General features: G+C 45.7%; 1 protein-coding gene across 7 annotated transcripts in view; it reads right to left on the reverse strand.

Moving 5' to 3' along the window:
• DNAH1 (dynein axonemal heavy chain 1) overlaps positions 1-15,001 on the reverse strand; it is a 160,018-nt gene that overhangs the window by 71,402 nt on the left and 73,615 nt on the right. For 6 of the 7 annotated variants that reach the window (XM_065551361.1, XM_065551362.1, XM_065551363.1 and 3 more), the window contains 10 exons: positions 14,686-14,826; positions 12,876-13,039; positions 9,567-9,680; positions 8,671-8,859; positions 7,559-7,664; positions 5,917-6,030; positions 3,251-3,400; positions 2,637-2,723; positions 2,172-2,358; positions 433-524 (listed from right to left, as the gene is read on the reverse strand). In XM_065551361.1, the coding sequence (XP_065407433.1) occupies positions 433-524; positions 2,172-2,358; positions 2,637-2,723; positions 3,251-3,400; positions 5,917-6,030; positions 7,559-7,664; positions 8,671-8,859; positions 9,567-9,680; positions 12,876-13,039; positions 14,686-14,826 (1,344 nt within the window). The remainder of the gene's footprint in view (positions 1-432; positions 525-2,171; positions 2,359-2,636; positions 2,724-3,250; positions 3,401-5,916; positions 6,031-7,558; positions 7,665-8,670; positions 8,860-9,566; positions 9,681-12,875; positions 13,040-14,685; positions 14,827-15,001) is intronic. The other variant, XM_065551365.1, reaches the window with a different exon arrangement.

The raw sequence follows: 15,001 nt of genomic DNA on the forward strand, positions 1-15,001 counted from the left end.
AAAGAGACTGATCACAGAAAAGAAGGGAAGGAACTTAAATCACCAATACTAGCGGCTGGTGAAATATCTGGAGACCCTACATGATAGTAGTTGAAGCTGGCCAGCCTCAAAACCATCCTCAAACTTCTGCATGGGACTCTGAAGTTTAGGACACCGCTAGTAAGCCTCAGAGACTGATTGCAAAGCCCAGAAGAGCAGGTTGCTAATATACTTCACCACTGCTACAAATCCATATTTTCATCTGTATTTCAAGTCAGAACAAAAATCTCTCGCTCCCATAGCTGCTATGCACAGAGACTTGGAAATGCTACAGCATTAGTGTTTTGTGCAAGATTTAACACTCTTCTATGATTCCCCATTCCACTCCCATCTAGCTATTCATATACATGCAATGGCTCACTGTACCCAATGCAGTGTCTCAATCACCTTTACCTTTGTTTTCCCCGAGCCTGCTGGCCCCACCAGCATGAGGCCATGGCGCACCACAGTGGTTTCATACAGCTGGATGCACTTTGTCACAAAACCTGAGAAGGAAAAAGATTCTGAATGTGGATCTTGTAATCTGTTTCACTTGCCAGCAAATCCGAGGGCTGCACGCTCCAACTGGCAGAGCAACGGACTTGTTCCCCACATCTCATAAGCCAGTGTGGTTTTATTGGCCTGTAATGACCCTGGCTCCAGTCCAGCAAAGCACTCGCCTATGTGCTGAACTTTAAGCAAAAAGCAGTCCCACTGAAGACAATGAGACTAGTCCTATCCTTAAAGTTAAGCAGGTGCCACAAAGTTAAGTAGGTTCAGGGTCCCATAGGTAGTGATGCATATAGTTGGTTCTTTTGGCCAAACAGTTATTGGCCACAATCATCAGAGCAGTGATACTCAGACCTCAGTGGTTCAGGAGCCAAATTAGCGATCAGCATTACCCAAAAGAGCTACTGTAATGTGAATTCAGTGTTTCATTTACTCTTTTATCTATCTATCTATCTATATGTACACACACATAATGTGTGTGCATATATATATATTATTTTTACAGCAAAATGACTGACCAAGTATTATTATTTTATCAACTACAATTGGTTCATAACAGCAAAAGCCTCCTGATTGCTTAATAATTAAATCACACAGTGTTTTAATATCATGTATTGCAAAGAGCCGCAGGAGACACATTAAAAAGCCACTTGTGGCTCGGGAACCTCCGTCTTAGTATCACTGCATTAGAGTAATTCAGCCTTTATCAATCACCCAGTGCCTTAATATCTATATTGTATTTCAATAGCTCATCAAGGAGTGATGCATCCAATAACAACAACAGATGACACCAAATTCTGTATTGGATCCCTGCATTTCACTGTTCAGCACTGTCCCTGAGTAGCATGGAACTGAATAAAAGGTATCATCTTCAGTATTAAATAAATGGCAAAACAATGGAAAACAATTGTTTTAAGCTCTTTACTGTTCCTTTATAATGTATAAAGATTTTCTCAAATATGTGTTTTGGTTGTTTTAAACTTTAAACTTTGCATTGGAAATATCAGGTCCTGACTTATTCCATTTTTCTGGAGGCCTCTGACAAGTTTTGGAGACATTGAAAAATGACACCATAGCTGGAGACTGAAATCCAAGGTGCAGGTCTCCCAGTGTAAGAGTCAACATCCCTCACACAGTCACCTAGAGCAGTGGTCTCCAAACTTTTTTGATCGTGCATCCCTATCAGTAAAAAATTTTTTGAGCACGCACCCCCTGCCACGCCGGCTCTACCTTTTCTGCCGAAGCAACAAAAAAAAAAAAAGCCACTCGGACTCCCGCCTGAACTGACAAAGCAACAACAACAACAACAAAAAGTGCTCCTCCTGCTGCGCACCCCCAAGGATCCTCTTGTGCACCCCCTGGGGTGCACGCACCCCACTTTGGAGACCACTGACTAGGGGACAGGAGGGCTGCCACTTGGGCTTTAACCTCCAACTGTGATATCACTCTCCAAGTCCTCCAAACATTGCTTCAGACCCCTGTGAAAGAGAGGGAAGTCAGGGCCTGATATTTCTGCTGTACCAAGCAGTAAAACACTAGGAAAAAAGTTGATGCAGCTATTTTCACATGCCATAGAGAAGGCAGCACATGCACACACACTTTAGTTCACTTTGCCATTCACCTTTAAGAGCTTTTCCACTTACCTTCAACATCCTTCAGGTTGTCTTTGATGCAGGATTTGTGGATTGCTTCTTCTAGGATGCCATATTCAATAGGCTCATCTTTGATCTTGGGAAACAAGTCAGAGACAATACCATTGAACAGCTTGAGGTCATCCTGGAGGAACTTGGGTACATTAACATCCCGGATGGCCCTAAGGCAGATCAGCTCCTGCAAAGAATTAAGGACCAATAGTTAAATGAACTCTGCTCCCCTTCTTGCTTCCTTCTGCAAGATGCCCGTCACATCCATCATCCTCAGCCTGGTTTGCCAGGGTCTTCACTTCAGGAGTCATGTCTATTTTATTCTTTGCTTTTTCTCAGGTTGCACCTCTGTGAGCCCTTTAAAATTCTATCTCCCTGAAATTCTTATTGACTGCAGTGACACCTGCTGGTGAATATAGAACAATGTGTGTGGAACCATAATGGATGAAACTAGAGTGTACTTGCTTCATTCATGGTAGGATTCTCTCTCTTTAAGTTGCCAGCAGCTGAGATCACAGTTTTCACAGCTCTCATTCCAAAGTCATAATGGTCCTGTAGCAGGCATAGAGGAAATGACTAAATTAGACAGCGCATCATCCTTGAACAATGAACCTGCCAATCTCAATCTATTGGGTGGGGAAGGGAGTATTTCCTTGGAACAGCAGCCCTCCCACCCACATCAGTTTGCTAGGTAAGCTAGAAAAGTCATCTCCTTTAACAGCAAGTATTATGCCCCAGGATCATTATCCTGGGTGAGGAGGTGGAGGGTAACTGGATGAAGAGAGATATTAAAAGGAACTGCTGTTGGGCCCAAGTGTCATGCAAGAGCAGCTCTGCACATTCGTGTAAAGTAAATGAAACTACAGCATGAGGGATAGCTGGGCCACAATTGGATGCAAATCAGCATTAAAGAAGAACGAGATGGATGAAGGAGGGCCACAGATGTGGTTGTGAAAGTGGAAAAGGCTCGAGGGCCTGTGGAACATTAAACTACTATGGAGTCTTGAATTAAGAGAGACACTCCAATACTCCAGGCCCTTCCCATTTTAGAAAAAGCTATACATCAAGAAGTCACAGACCTGGCTGCTGAGCTGTTCTGATGACAGTTTGAATGTAGTGGTGATCTTCTTTGCTAGGACTTTGGCTTCATTGAACCCAAAGGAGTAGAGAGAAATCTCTGCAATCATGGAGTAATCTGGAACCATCATAGCCACAGGTCGGAAGAGAGCCTGGAATACACAAATCCATTAGGACGGGATGAAGACACTACTTTATTCCCTGCTCCCTCCTCCAGCAGGTCTAGACCTGTGTGAATTCTACTCCTAGGCTGCAGCAGGAGCTTTAGAACATAAGAACACAAAAGCAGCCATACTGGATCAGACCAAAGGTCCATCTAGCCCAGTATCCTGTGCCCCAGCAGGAATGAACAGAACAGGCAATCATCAAGTGATCCATCCCCTTTCACCCATTCCCAGCTTCTGTCAAACAGAGGCTAGGGACGCCATTGATGGACCTATCCTCTACGAACTTATCTAGTTCTCTTTTGAACCCTCCTCTGTGGGATCTGTCTCAGTCTCAGTGTTTATTTACAGATGTATTTTTTGATATCAAAATGATACTAGAATCCTACCAAAAGCATCTTCTCTTATCTCTTGTGGCATGGGCCTGCCCAGATCACCAACCACCCTGCTACACTGACTGGCAGAAGCACACTGTTGTCCATTTCTTACAATACTGGATATATTGTTCTCTAAGGTTCAGAATCACACCTCAGTTCATGCTGGCTAAGCTGGAGTGGCACAAAAAAGCCACACAAGGTCCCCTTTTCTGGGAGGTCTGCTGGAGATCAGTGCTATTCACATAGGACACAATGGTGGTAGAGGAGAAGGCAAAGCCTGGACAGCCAGAGAACAGACTGATTCAGTCCATCTCCCCAGCAGCCTCCCCAGGTGGGCAACCACAATGGATAGCTGCCCTGTCCCAGTTAAAATCTTGAAGGAGGGCAGCAGCTGTAACACCTTCTGCCCTCTCTTTGGGTGAATCTCTGGTGGGTCACTAGGTGGGAGAGGGAGGAGCAATTTACAGTTTCAGTGACTCTGGCCTCAGACTTTGCACAATCCACAGTTTCACTATTAACAGTGTAAATACCAAGGTGGAGTTCCATACTGAAAAGGTACAGCATAAAAATGGCATTATGGAGATGCAGGTTTAGTGTCTCTCATTAACACATTGTTATAACTGACTAATTTTTAACTATCTGTGCCACAAGCTCACCGGGACCCACTAGCCAGGCCAGGTCACACTCAGCTCAGGTGCAAGCAACAAGAAAACCTGTTTGCTTCCTTCACAGTCATTATGAAGTTTGTAAAGTTAAGGGCCTGTTTTCTAAAGAAGGTAGTGATTTTAGGTGCCTCCATTTCTGGGAGCCCAACTTAACATGCCTGATTGGATTTTCATCGGGCACTCAGAACACTGAGGAAATCAGGCCCTCTCCAGCTGAGGCCCCAAAATCGCTTGGCTCTTTGGAGAGGGAGATCTGGATGTTTCGAACTACATTTTATTTTTCTTATTGCATCCACTCTGTGCTGAGTATTTTTCCAGCCATTTCCCCAGCAGGGCAGAGACCAGCCTCAGCGAGCATCTCAGCTTTCATGCTTGCTAAAGGGGTTGGGAGATGGAGCTGTGGGATTGGCTATGCCAGGGCTACTGCAATGCACGTGGCCTCCTGTACACCCTGGCAGAGTACTGGTCCATCCGGAAATAATGTGAACACTCATGCTTAGGTGGTGCAATTTCACTGGAGGTAGCAAGGAGTCTCCACAACACCTGGGAAATCGGTGTGCCTGTGGAAAAGGCACTGTAGCCACAAGACATTGTAATCATGAGCTGTGTCATTCTTTTAAATCCCCTCTAAAGACACAACCAAGAAGTCAGTAAACTGTTCCTGAAACTGAGGCCTTGGCTACACTTACCCGGTAGTTCGGCGGCGAGCGATCGAACTTCTGGGTTCGACTTATCGCGTCTAGTCTGGACGCGATAAGTCGAACCCGGAAGTGCTCGCCGTCGACTGCGGTACTCCAGCTCGGCGAGAGGAGTACCGCGGAGTCGACGGGGGAGCCTGCCTGCCGAATGTGGACCAAGGTAAGTTCGAACTAAGGTACTTCGAACTTCAGCTACGTTATTCACGTAGCTGAAGTTCCGTACCTTAGTTCGAATTAGGGGGTTAGTGTAGACCTGGCCTGAGTCTTCCATGCTGGGCTGCTGTTAAATCCCCAAGTCAGCCCACTCTAAGATGCCTCTTTACTATATGGAACAGCAGCCACAGGCTTCCCTTATTAAATGTTAGGTCTCTCAATCCCTTAAATATTTGTCTGTTCAACTCCTGTGACTTGCCATAATCCTAAGTGGGCAGCTATATCCCCCTGCCATCTCTATGCGAGGGTGAGATACAACATATATTCATTTTTCAGTAATGATCTGGATAGTTTAGGTCCTTATTTTGCCCCCATCTCCATAGTATCATAGTAATCTTTAATGTATTTACCCTCTCAACATCCCTGTGAGACCGGACAGAGCAATTATCCCCATCTTACAGATGGGGAACTGAGGCACTGAGACACTAAATGACTTGCCCAAGGTCACACAGAAAGTCTGTGGCAGAGCAGGGAATTGGACCCAAGTCAGACTAGCAGACCACAGAACTATCCTTCCTCTCTGTGCTAGTGCAGTGATAGTGTTTACTGACCTTTAAGTTATCTGGTAATTCAGTGCGTCCAGCATATCCAGGGTTCATGGTGATGAAGATTGCACAGGATGGGACCAGTGGGATCTCAGTTCCTTCAAACATGAAGCGGTCCACCTAGAAAACCAATACAAGGCCATGCCCAATAAACAAAGGCAGGGACTCTAGAATTAAATAAGCAGATGACAGGATCTTCCTTTGTACCAGAAAAACAACCACTTTCCCCTCTATATTGAAATTAGCTACTAGGGACAGGTATGGGTCACCTCACTGGTATGAATGACTAGCTCTGGCTCCCATACAGAAACCCAGTCTTATGAGCAGTATTTCTCCTCCTTTTATGAAGAGCCTGGCTCTTAGACAGAAGATTTACTGATCACTTACAATATTTCTTTTGCTCATGAAGAGGCTTCCAACCCCCAGCTATAAACAGACAGACGCCTTCACATTTATTCTGTCTGTGAATTGGGGACAGAATTAATTTGTGGCATGAGGCAAGAAAAAGCCTGAAATCCCTTTTAAGAGAGAGGGGACAGTTTCAGATGGTGGATAAAGCAGCAGAATTCATTGCAAGCAAGTTTCTACTAAGCCAATGTCAAGCAGCTTCGGATCTTAACCTTTATCAATCCTCCCAGGAGCAGCACAGTGGTTGGCTGTTAGAATTACTGACTGCTGAATCTCCATATGGGATCAAGAACTCAGAGGTGTGTGTGTGTGTGTGTGTGTGGGGAGGGTCGCTTTGGAAATATCTGGGGGCTGGATAACACACTGTGAATTCCTCCAATCACTTATGAGCAACTGTAGCGGGGTGGTCCCCCGCTCCTGCCTGAAAGGGCTTAAAACAGCCCTGGGAGAGGGCTGTGGCAGGGGAAAAGCTGGGCTGATTGGGGAAGTGGCCACAGCTGGGCCACGCCCCAATCAGACCACAGCCGGCCCTATAAAAAGGCTTTCTGCCAGGAGCACAGAGAGACTCCCTCTAGCTTCTGAGAGGCAGGGACCTGGCTGCAAGGACCTGAGTAGATCAGGGCTAGGGAAAGGCAGAGGAGCTGGGGAGGCTCCAGCCTGCGGCCTAGCATAAGGCCAACAGGTACCACGGGTTGCAGAGGGCAGCCCCGGGGTAGGCAAAGGCAGCAGGTCCAAACCCAACCTTGCCTATGATGAGTGGCTTTTACACTGCAGTCTGCCCCAGGGAGCGGGAGCTAGATGAGGACTGGCAGTAGCCCAGACTGAGGCAAGGTGGGGATAGTGGGTGGGGGTTCCCAAGGGAGGGGACACCCTGAGACTGAGGGGTGTATGGCCAGGGGGCAGCACCCCAGATAACGGGGCACCGGGTTTGGAAGGGACACGGGGACCAAGCAGAAGGGGGACACCAGCCTGCAGAGGGCACTCTGGAGGCTGGATCAAGAGCTAATTCCCAGGACACCAGCAGGGGTGAGTCCCGCACGTTTACAGCAACTATGTTGGCTTTTTCCTTGTCACAACAGTACATCTTACTTCTTGCATTGCAGTGGAGGCCATCAGGAATGGTAGCACAGTCTCATCTGTGTCATTAAGTTCCACATTGGCTCTAAGATTAGAACCAAATATAGGACAGAGAAGTAAAGGATAATGTCTGGATTGCCCTTCTCTATCTTTGAAGACTCACCCTTTGCTGCTGGGCCTTCTGAATGGTTGTGATCTGTTGAGCCACTACGGACAACACCTCAACGTCAATGCGGTTAAACTCATCAAAGCAAGCCCACGCGCCGGAGCTGAGAAGGGAAGGGAAAACCAGAGAAGTGTCAGGAACACATAGATAGGGAGAAATTCTAGCAGTTCAACCAGCCCTAAGTATCAGTTCTGTGTGGGGGTGGCCATGTGAGAGAGAGGCAGGAAACGAATCCAACAGTCCTCAGCATTGCTGCTAGGATACTACACCATGGTTACCTGGGGAGGTAACCATATGGGCAGCCTGATACAAACACAGCATATTACAGGCCTGCTATTGAAAGGGACATCAATTCAGCCTTTCATTTTGTACCCATAATGTGGGTGCAGCTGACATAATTTAGACATCTAAGATGCCTGCATTGCATTCCAGGAAGAGACGTCTGTGCATGAGAGAGGTGCTCTCATCATTAGGGATGTTCAAAAAAGGACATAAAACTACTTGCAAACAAAGGTCTGGCAAGGGATATTGGAATGCATTGGCTGCATGTGTGCAATGCACAATTGGACCAGCTCTGTCTGTTATGCAGAGAACAGGGGGCCAATTCTATAAGGATTCCTTGGGAACCACAACAGGCTCTTCTGGCTACTCAGTCACGGCTATGGTCAGCAGGTTCTCTCCTCTGGAGATTTAAAAGGTCTGAGGACTGACCCTAGCCGGACATGTAAGATAGTATGCAAAGGGTCAAAGACGTACATTTGAGCTGGTAGCATTTGTAGACAGCCCCAAATGAAAATGGTGTAAAGCATTTTATTTTTGCTTGGCAAGAATCCAACTGTTCCTTTTACTGGCACAACAATGCCTCTATCTTTCCTTCCAACAGGTATAAGGCTAGCATCCTGCGGCCATTCCATCACTCATTAGTTTGGGAACTGCAAAGTTCCTAGATGATTAAAACGATGCAGAAAGGCTTTCTTCATTCCCCCTTAACGCTATGCCACTTTTCCTTATGGCTATCGCTCCAAGGCCCTCATCCAGACTGCCAGCACCTCCCCCCTCCCACCCACTTGTAAGGCACAGGTGGCATTTTTATTTTTCACTTTTTGCACCTGGCTAGTCCCTTCAGGAATTTTCCCATAGCCATGAAGTCAAGCTGGTCGGAACAGTTGAACACTACTGTCTGTATGGCTAGAGCTTTCCCCAGATCTTTAGTTGTTTCAGTTTTGCCTGTTCCAGCAGGTCCTGCAGGTGCTCCTCCAAATTTTAGATGCAGAGCTCCAGTAAGTGTCAAGTAGCACCTACAGCAATGAAGAAACCAGTGATCATTAGATGTGTTCCTACTTGGGCTTAAGAACTGTAGATCCCATTTCATTATTTAGGGTGATCTGCTCTATCTATCTGCCTGGCATGATCACTGAAAATCCATCTCATATTATTCAGAGAGCTTTACTTACATATTCAGCAAAGTGTACAGGGATTTAGCTAAGCGGTTTCTGTTAACATTAATGGAAGTTGCATGGCTAACCCCTTGTACAATTTGATGGAAATTCACGGTCTGTCTGTCTGTAAGGAGTATGATTACTATAAGAGAGCTAAGTATTATTATTATCGTTACTAGGAAACACACATACTCCATGGTACTGGTTTATCTGTCCAAGGATGTGTAATCACTAAGAATAGAATGAGCCCTTTGTTATTCAGATGGATTTTTTTATATGTCTCAGAGCAGTTCACTAAGAATCATGCCATAGCATAAATCTTTAACTGGTTGGTGGAAGCGTGGATCATTAGGAATTCTGTAGGTCCAACATCAGTAAGGGCCCAATCTACCTCATCTCAAGTAACACCTGGCTATACAAACAGTCCCAAGGCTACTTGTGTAATTAAGTGCTGCTCAGCAGGAGTAAGGCTGGCAGAGGAAGATCCTGGATTTAACTCAGAATGAGATCTGTTCACCCAAAACTACACAGATGCTTAGTTATTATTCTCTGAATAATCTCTGTACCTGTCAGTGAGGGGTGTGATGACCAGGCGTCCACTGTTTCCCAAATATTCATAGCCATAGATGAATTCAGCATTCACTGCTCGGATGTACAGATCATTCCTTGTCCAGTAGTATCTAACGGTGAGTGAAAATGGAATCTCAAAGACAAAGAAGTACTGGCATAGGTACAATAATAGCAAGAGCTAAAAGAGACACTGTTTGTGGCTGATAAAATTTACTGCACTCCAGGCTCTAGGAGTCATGCGCTACCTCAGCACTGGGTCAGAGATAATAAGTAACACTGGTCTACAATTTTTGAGAAGTCGTCTGCTTCAGAGATAAAATGTGCTATTTATTATGTATTTTGATGTGCTGAATTCAAATATGACAATTAAAACAACTGATTGGCTACTGTTTCTAAGATATTTAAGTTTTTACATTTTATGTCTATGTATATTGTGTAGATAGTAGAGTTTTAATCATAAATTGTAAACCTAGGTCTTTTCATGTGTTTATGGTTGCTTTACATGATAATATTTCACCTGTCCTGTTTATGTAACACTTTAAAAATCAGCAAAAGGGTTATATAAATAAAATTTATTATGAAACAAAAGGCAAAAAACTATTATGTACATAGTTTAGTCCTATTCAGTGTCTACTCAGCGCTTCTTGGCTTGTCTCTTGTATTCATTAAATGGAGCATCACTTGTCACTGTCCAGCAATAGTCTGCAAGCATTGATGGGCTCCATTTGCCCTGATAGCATTTCTCCATTGTTGCGATGTCCTGGTGAAATCGCTCGCCGTGCTCGTCGCTCACTGCTCTGCAGTTCGGTGGAAAAAAATCTAGATGAGAGTGCAAAAAATGTATCTTTAGTGACATGTTGCAACCAAGGCTTTTGTATGCCTTAAGGAGGTTTTCCACCAACAACCTGTAGTTGTCTGCCTTGTTGTTTCCGAGAAAATTGATTGCCACTAACTGGAAAGCTTTCCATGCCGTCTTTTCCTTGCCACGCAGTGCATGGTCAAATGCATCATCTCGAAGAAGTTCACGAATCTGAGGACCAACAAAGACACCTTCCTTTATCTTAGCTTCACTTAACCTTGGAAATTTTCCACGGAGGTACTTGAAAGCTGCTTGTGTTTTGTCAATGGCCTTGACAAAGTTCTTCATCAGACCCAGCCTGATGTGTAAGGGTGGTAACAAAATCTTCCTTGATTCAACAAGTGGTGGATGCTGAACACTTTTCCTCCCAGGCTCCAATGACTGTCGGAGTGGCCAATCTTTCTTGATGTAGTGGGAATCTCTTGCACGACTATCCCATTCGCAGAGAAAACAGCAGTACTTTGTGTATCCAGTCTGCAGACCAAGCAAGAGAGCAACAACCTTCAAATCGCCACAAAGCTGCTACTGATGTTGGTCCTAGTTTATGCACCTCAAAGGTTGTTTCATGTTGTCATAGGTTTCCTTCATATGGACTGCATGACCAACTGGAATTGATGGCAAAACATTGCCATTATGCAGTAAAACAGCTTTAAGACTCGTCTTCGATGAATCAATGAACAGTCTCCACTCATCTGGATCGTGAACGATGTTGAGGGCTGCCATCACACCATCGATGTTGTTGCAGGCTACAAGATCACCTTCCATGAAGAAGAATGGGACAAGATCCTTTTGACGGCCACGGAACATGGAAACCTAACATCACCTGCCAGGAGATTCCACTGCTGTAGTCTGGAGCCCAACAGCTCTGCCTTACTCTTGGGTAGTTCCAAATCCCTGACAAGGTCATTCAGTTCACCTTGTGTTATGAGGTGTGGATCAGAAGAGGAGGATGGGAGAAAATGTAGGTCCTGTGACATTGATGGTTCAGGACCATAAGTTTCATCCTCTTCCTCTTCCTCGACTGACTCAAGTGAGAATGATTCTCGTGCATCAGGAACCGGCAGTCCTTCTCCGTGGGGTACTGGGCGTATAGCTGATGGAATGTTTGGATAATGCACAGTCCACTTTTTCTTCTTTGACACACCTTTCCCAACTGGAGGCACCATGCAGAAGTAACAATTGCTGGTATGATCTGTTGGCTCTCTCCAAATCATTGGCACTGCAAAAAGCATAGATTTCCTTTTCCTGTTCAACCACTGGCCAAGATTTGTTGCACAAGTGTTGCAGCATATGTGTGGGGCCCACCTCTTGTCCTGATCTCCAATTTTGCAGCCAAAACAAAGGTGATAGGCTTTCTTAACCATAGTGGTTATACTGTGCTTTTGTGGTGCAAAAGTCACTTCACCACAAACATAGCCGAAGTTATCTGCACTGTTCACACAAGTACGAGGCATCTCTGCTCACTTTGGCTAAACAGAAATGTGTCCCTTTGCAAAATCAAACACTGCCAAATAAGAGAGCACGACACTGTATGATTTCTAGAGCTGATAAAGGGCAATTTGTTCAGCAGAGTGATGTAAGCTTCGCTATGATTGCATCATCCATGACTTCTAGGATAACATGATGCAATTAATATCATGTATGATGCAATACCAGCTTCAGATTGCATCATTCATTGTTTTGCCTAAAAAGCAAGTACTGTCCAAACCCAGTCATAGATTTATTCATAGATCCAGTCCAAGATGTATTTTAGTCATTTCTGGTTTAAATTGAGATCCCTTCCCTTTATAACTCACTTATCCTCCGCCATTCCCAAGTCAAGGGTCGTATATACTGACCCAATAGCATATCTTGAAAACTAGAGCCAATCAACAATTTTAAGCATCATTTTCATTCTCAGTGACCCAGAATTAGTAAAGTTTGACTACATTTATTTCAGAAGCATTTTGGCTGTAGAGCAGTGTAATTGCTTTAGGAATGCAGTGGTGTTGGCTGGAAAGACAATCCTGACTTCTCCGGGTGCCAGGAAACAATTGTAAGCAGGAGGTACTGTGCAAGGGGAATGTCTACAATCCTCACTGGTTAGGACATCTGATAACATTGTCAAGAATCATGCCTCCCCACTGGGCATGGGCAGGCCTTTAGAATGTTGCGGCACAGTCTAATCCATGTATCACATGCAAAGAGAAAGTGCCCCAGAGCCTGGGTCTGTCTTAACGTAGCCTGACAGAGGCAGGCATGGGTTACAGATGCGCAATCGTGATGGTGTAACTGACTATGATATACTCCTAAGACAGTCAATCCACTTGGCTCTAAGATTAGTCTTAAATAGACACACTATGCAAACACACTTGATTTCCCTTCAAGTTACTGATGCTGCCGATAGGTAATGATAATTGATGGTGGCCAGCGAATCCAGACCAGGTTTGATGGCTGTTTCCCTTACCTGAGCTGAGAGATCCACTCAAAATCATTCTCATTCATCACATTCTCCTCAATCAGCTTAGCAGCGACATCCTTGGCATGGACTTCAATCACAATGAGAGCTGATAACACTGTTCGCTGCATCCTCGACAGCTTTCCTCGAACAAGGGCTACCAGATCACTTAGCTGTGCAAGGAAAGGGAAGCTAGTCAGAACCGGCTCTGAATTGCATTCTGACTTCTATTCTCTAACCAACCAGGTATTAAACCAACAGTTCTCAAACTGTGGGTTGGGACCCCAAAGTAGGTCGCGACCCCATTTTAATGGGGTTGCCAGGGCTGGCTTAGAATTGCTGGGGCATGGTGCCAAAGTCCGAGCCCCACCACCCGGGGCCAAAGCTGAAGCCCAAGGGCTTCAGCCCTGGACACTGGGGCTCAGATTACAGACCCCCTGCTTAGGACTTAAGCCCTTGGACTTTGGCTTTGGCCCCCCCACCTGGGGGGGGCGGAGCTTGGGTGGGCTCCATTTTGTTGTCAGAAGAGGGTTGCGATGCAATGAAGTTTGAGAACCCCTTTACTGAACGATGGCCAAAGGAGGAGAGGAAGGACGGCCCAGTAGATAGGGCACTAATTTGGACCAGGGGAGACCCAGGTTCAATTCCCTCCTATGCCAAAGACTTCCTTTATGACACTGGGCAAGCCACTCAGTCTCTCTCTGCCTCAGTTCTCATCTGTACTATGGGATAATAGCATTCCCCTGCCTCTAAGTGGTATTGTGAGAATAAATACATTGAAGATTGCAAGGCATTCAGATGATGGGAGGTATCACCATTCATACAAGATATTGAACTGTGACTCAAGGCAGGGTGTATATGCACTGATGAAATACCCCATTGTTACATAGGAGCACACCTCCAGAAGGACAGTATTCCATAGTGCCATGCTAGAGCATGACCAAGTTATGGGAGCATAGTTCTAATAAGGTCATATGCTAAATGAGGTATGTGCAGGTTAAGAAAACAATGGCAGAACTCTTAGCGATCTCATGTTACTGCATTCACTATTTTTCCCACTATCTTTGGAGTTCAATTCTTTCACATACTAATGTAACATGCTGTTGAAAACAATTGACCTAACTTTGGAAAATTTCTCTAGGTCAGGGGTCTCAAACACATGGCCCATGAAGTTATTTGCTGCGGCCCACCAAGCTCCCCATCCCACCGCCCCAGAGTTATTTCCTGTGGCCATTAAGCTCCCCTCATCCGCCATCTCCCCACGCCCCTAGCGCGCCGTGTCCCCACTCCTCTGCTTACCTCCCGGTGCTTCCCGCCACCAAACAGCGCTTTCCAGGAGGGAGAGGGAGGAGCGGGGAGCTGTGTGATCAGGGGAGGAGGCAGAGAAGAGGCGGGGCAGGGGCGGGGATTTGGGGAAGGAGTTGGAATAGGGGCAGGGAAGGGGTGGAGTTGGGGTGGGGACTTTGGGGAAGGGGTTGGAATGGGGGCGGGGAAGGGGTGGGAAGAGGTGGGGCAGGGGTGGGGCCTCATGGAAGGGATGGAGTGGGGGCGGGACTGGGGGCAGAGCAGGGGGCTTTTGTATCTTTATATGAAAAGGTGTCAGTGATGCGGCCCTCAGGCCAATGTACTAGTCCTCATGTGGCCCTCGTGGTGATTTGAGTTTGAGATTCCCTGCTCTAGATGCAGCTGCATCAGTATCTCAGGTTATGGCTGTTGACTGATTTGAAGTCAGGACTGTATTACATGTACAAGGTGATAAAAGACCAGGTCTCTGTGTGGAGAAATTTAAACCTAGTCTGCACTTATTCATCTTTCCTACCTGAGCGCTCAGCTGTGGAAACAGCCTGGTGGACAAATCCCCAGCCTCCAGGGCCTCAGATACTTCCTTTGTCCAGTAAGTTTGACAGCCAGCGATGGTTACCTGCCCAGGCCATTGCAAGACCCATGAACTACGTGGTGTCTTTAAAAAAGACATACATTATATTGGTAATAAGTACTATGAATATCTTTTCTTTCATGATCCCTTGTCTCATGCCCCATGCCTGGAACCTAACCAATTCCATGTCAGATATAACAATTTTTACTTAGTTGTCTACCCTATTTTCTCCAGTTGCTATGAAAAAGCTTCCCCAAGA

The sequence above is a fragment of the Chrysemys picta genome, chromosome 7 (genome assembly GCF_011386835.1).
Source record: "Chrysemys picta bellii isolate R12L10 chromosome 7, ASM1138683v2, whole genome shotgun sequence".
NCBI lineage: Eukaryota > Metazoa > Chordata > Testudines > Emydidae > Chrysemys > Chrysemys picta.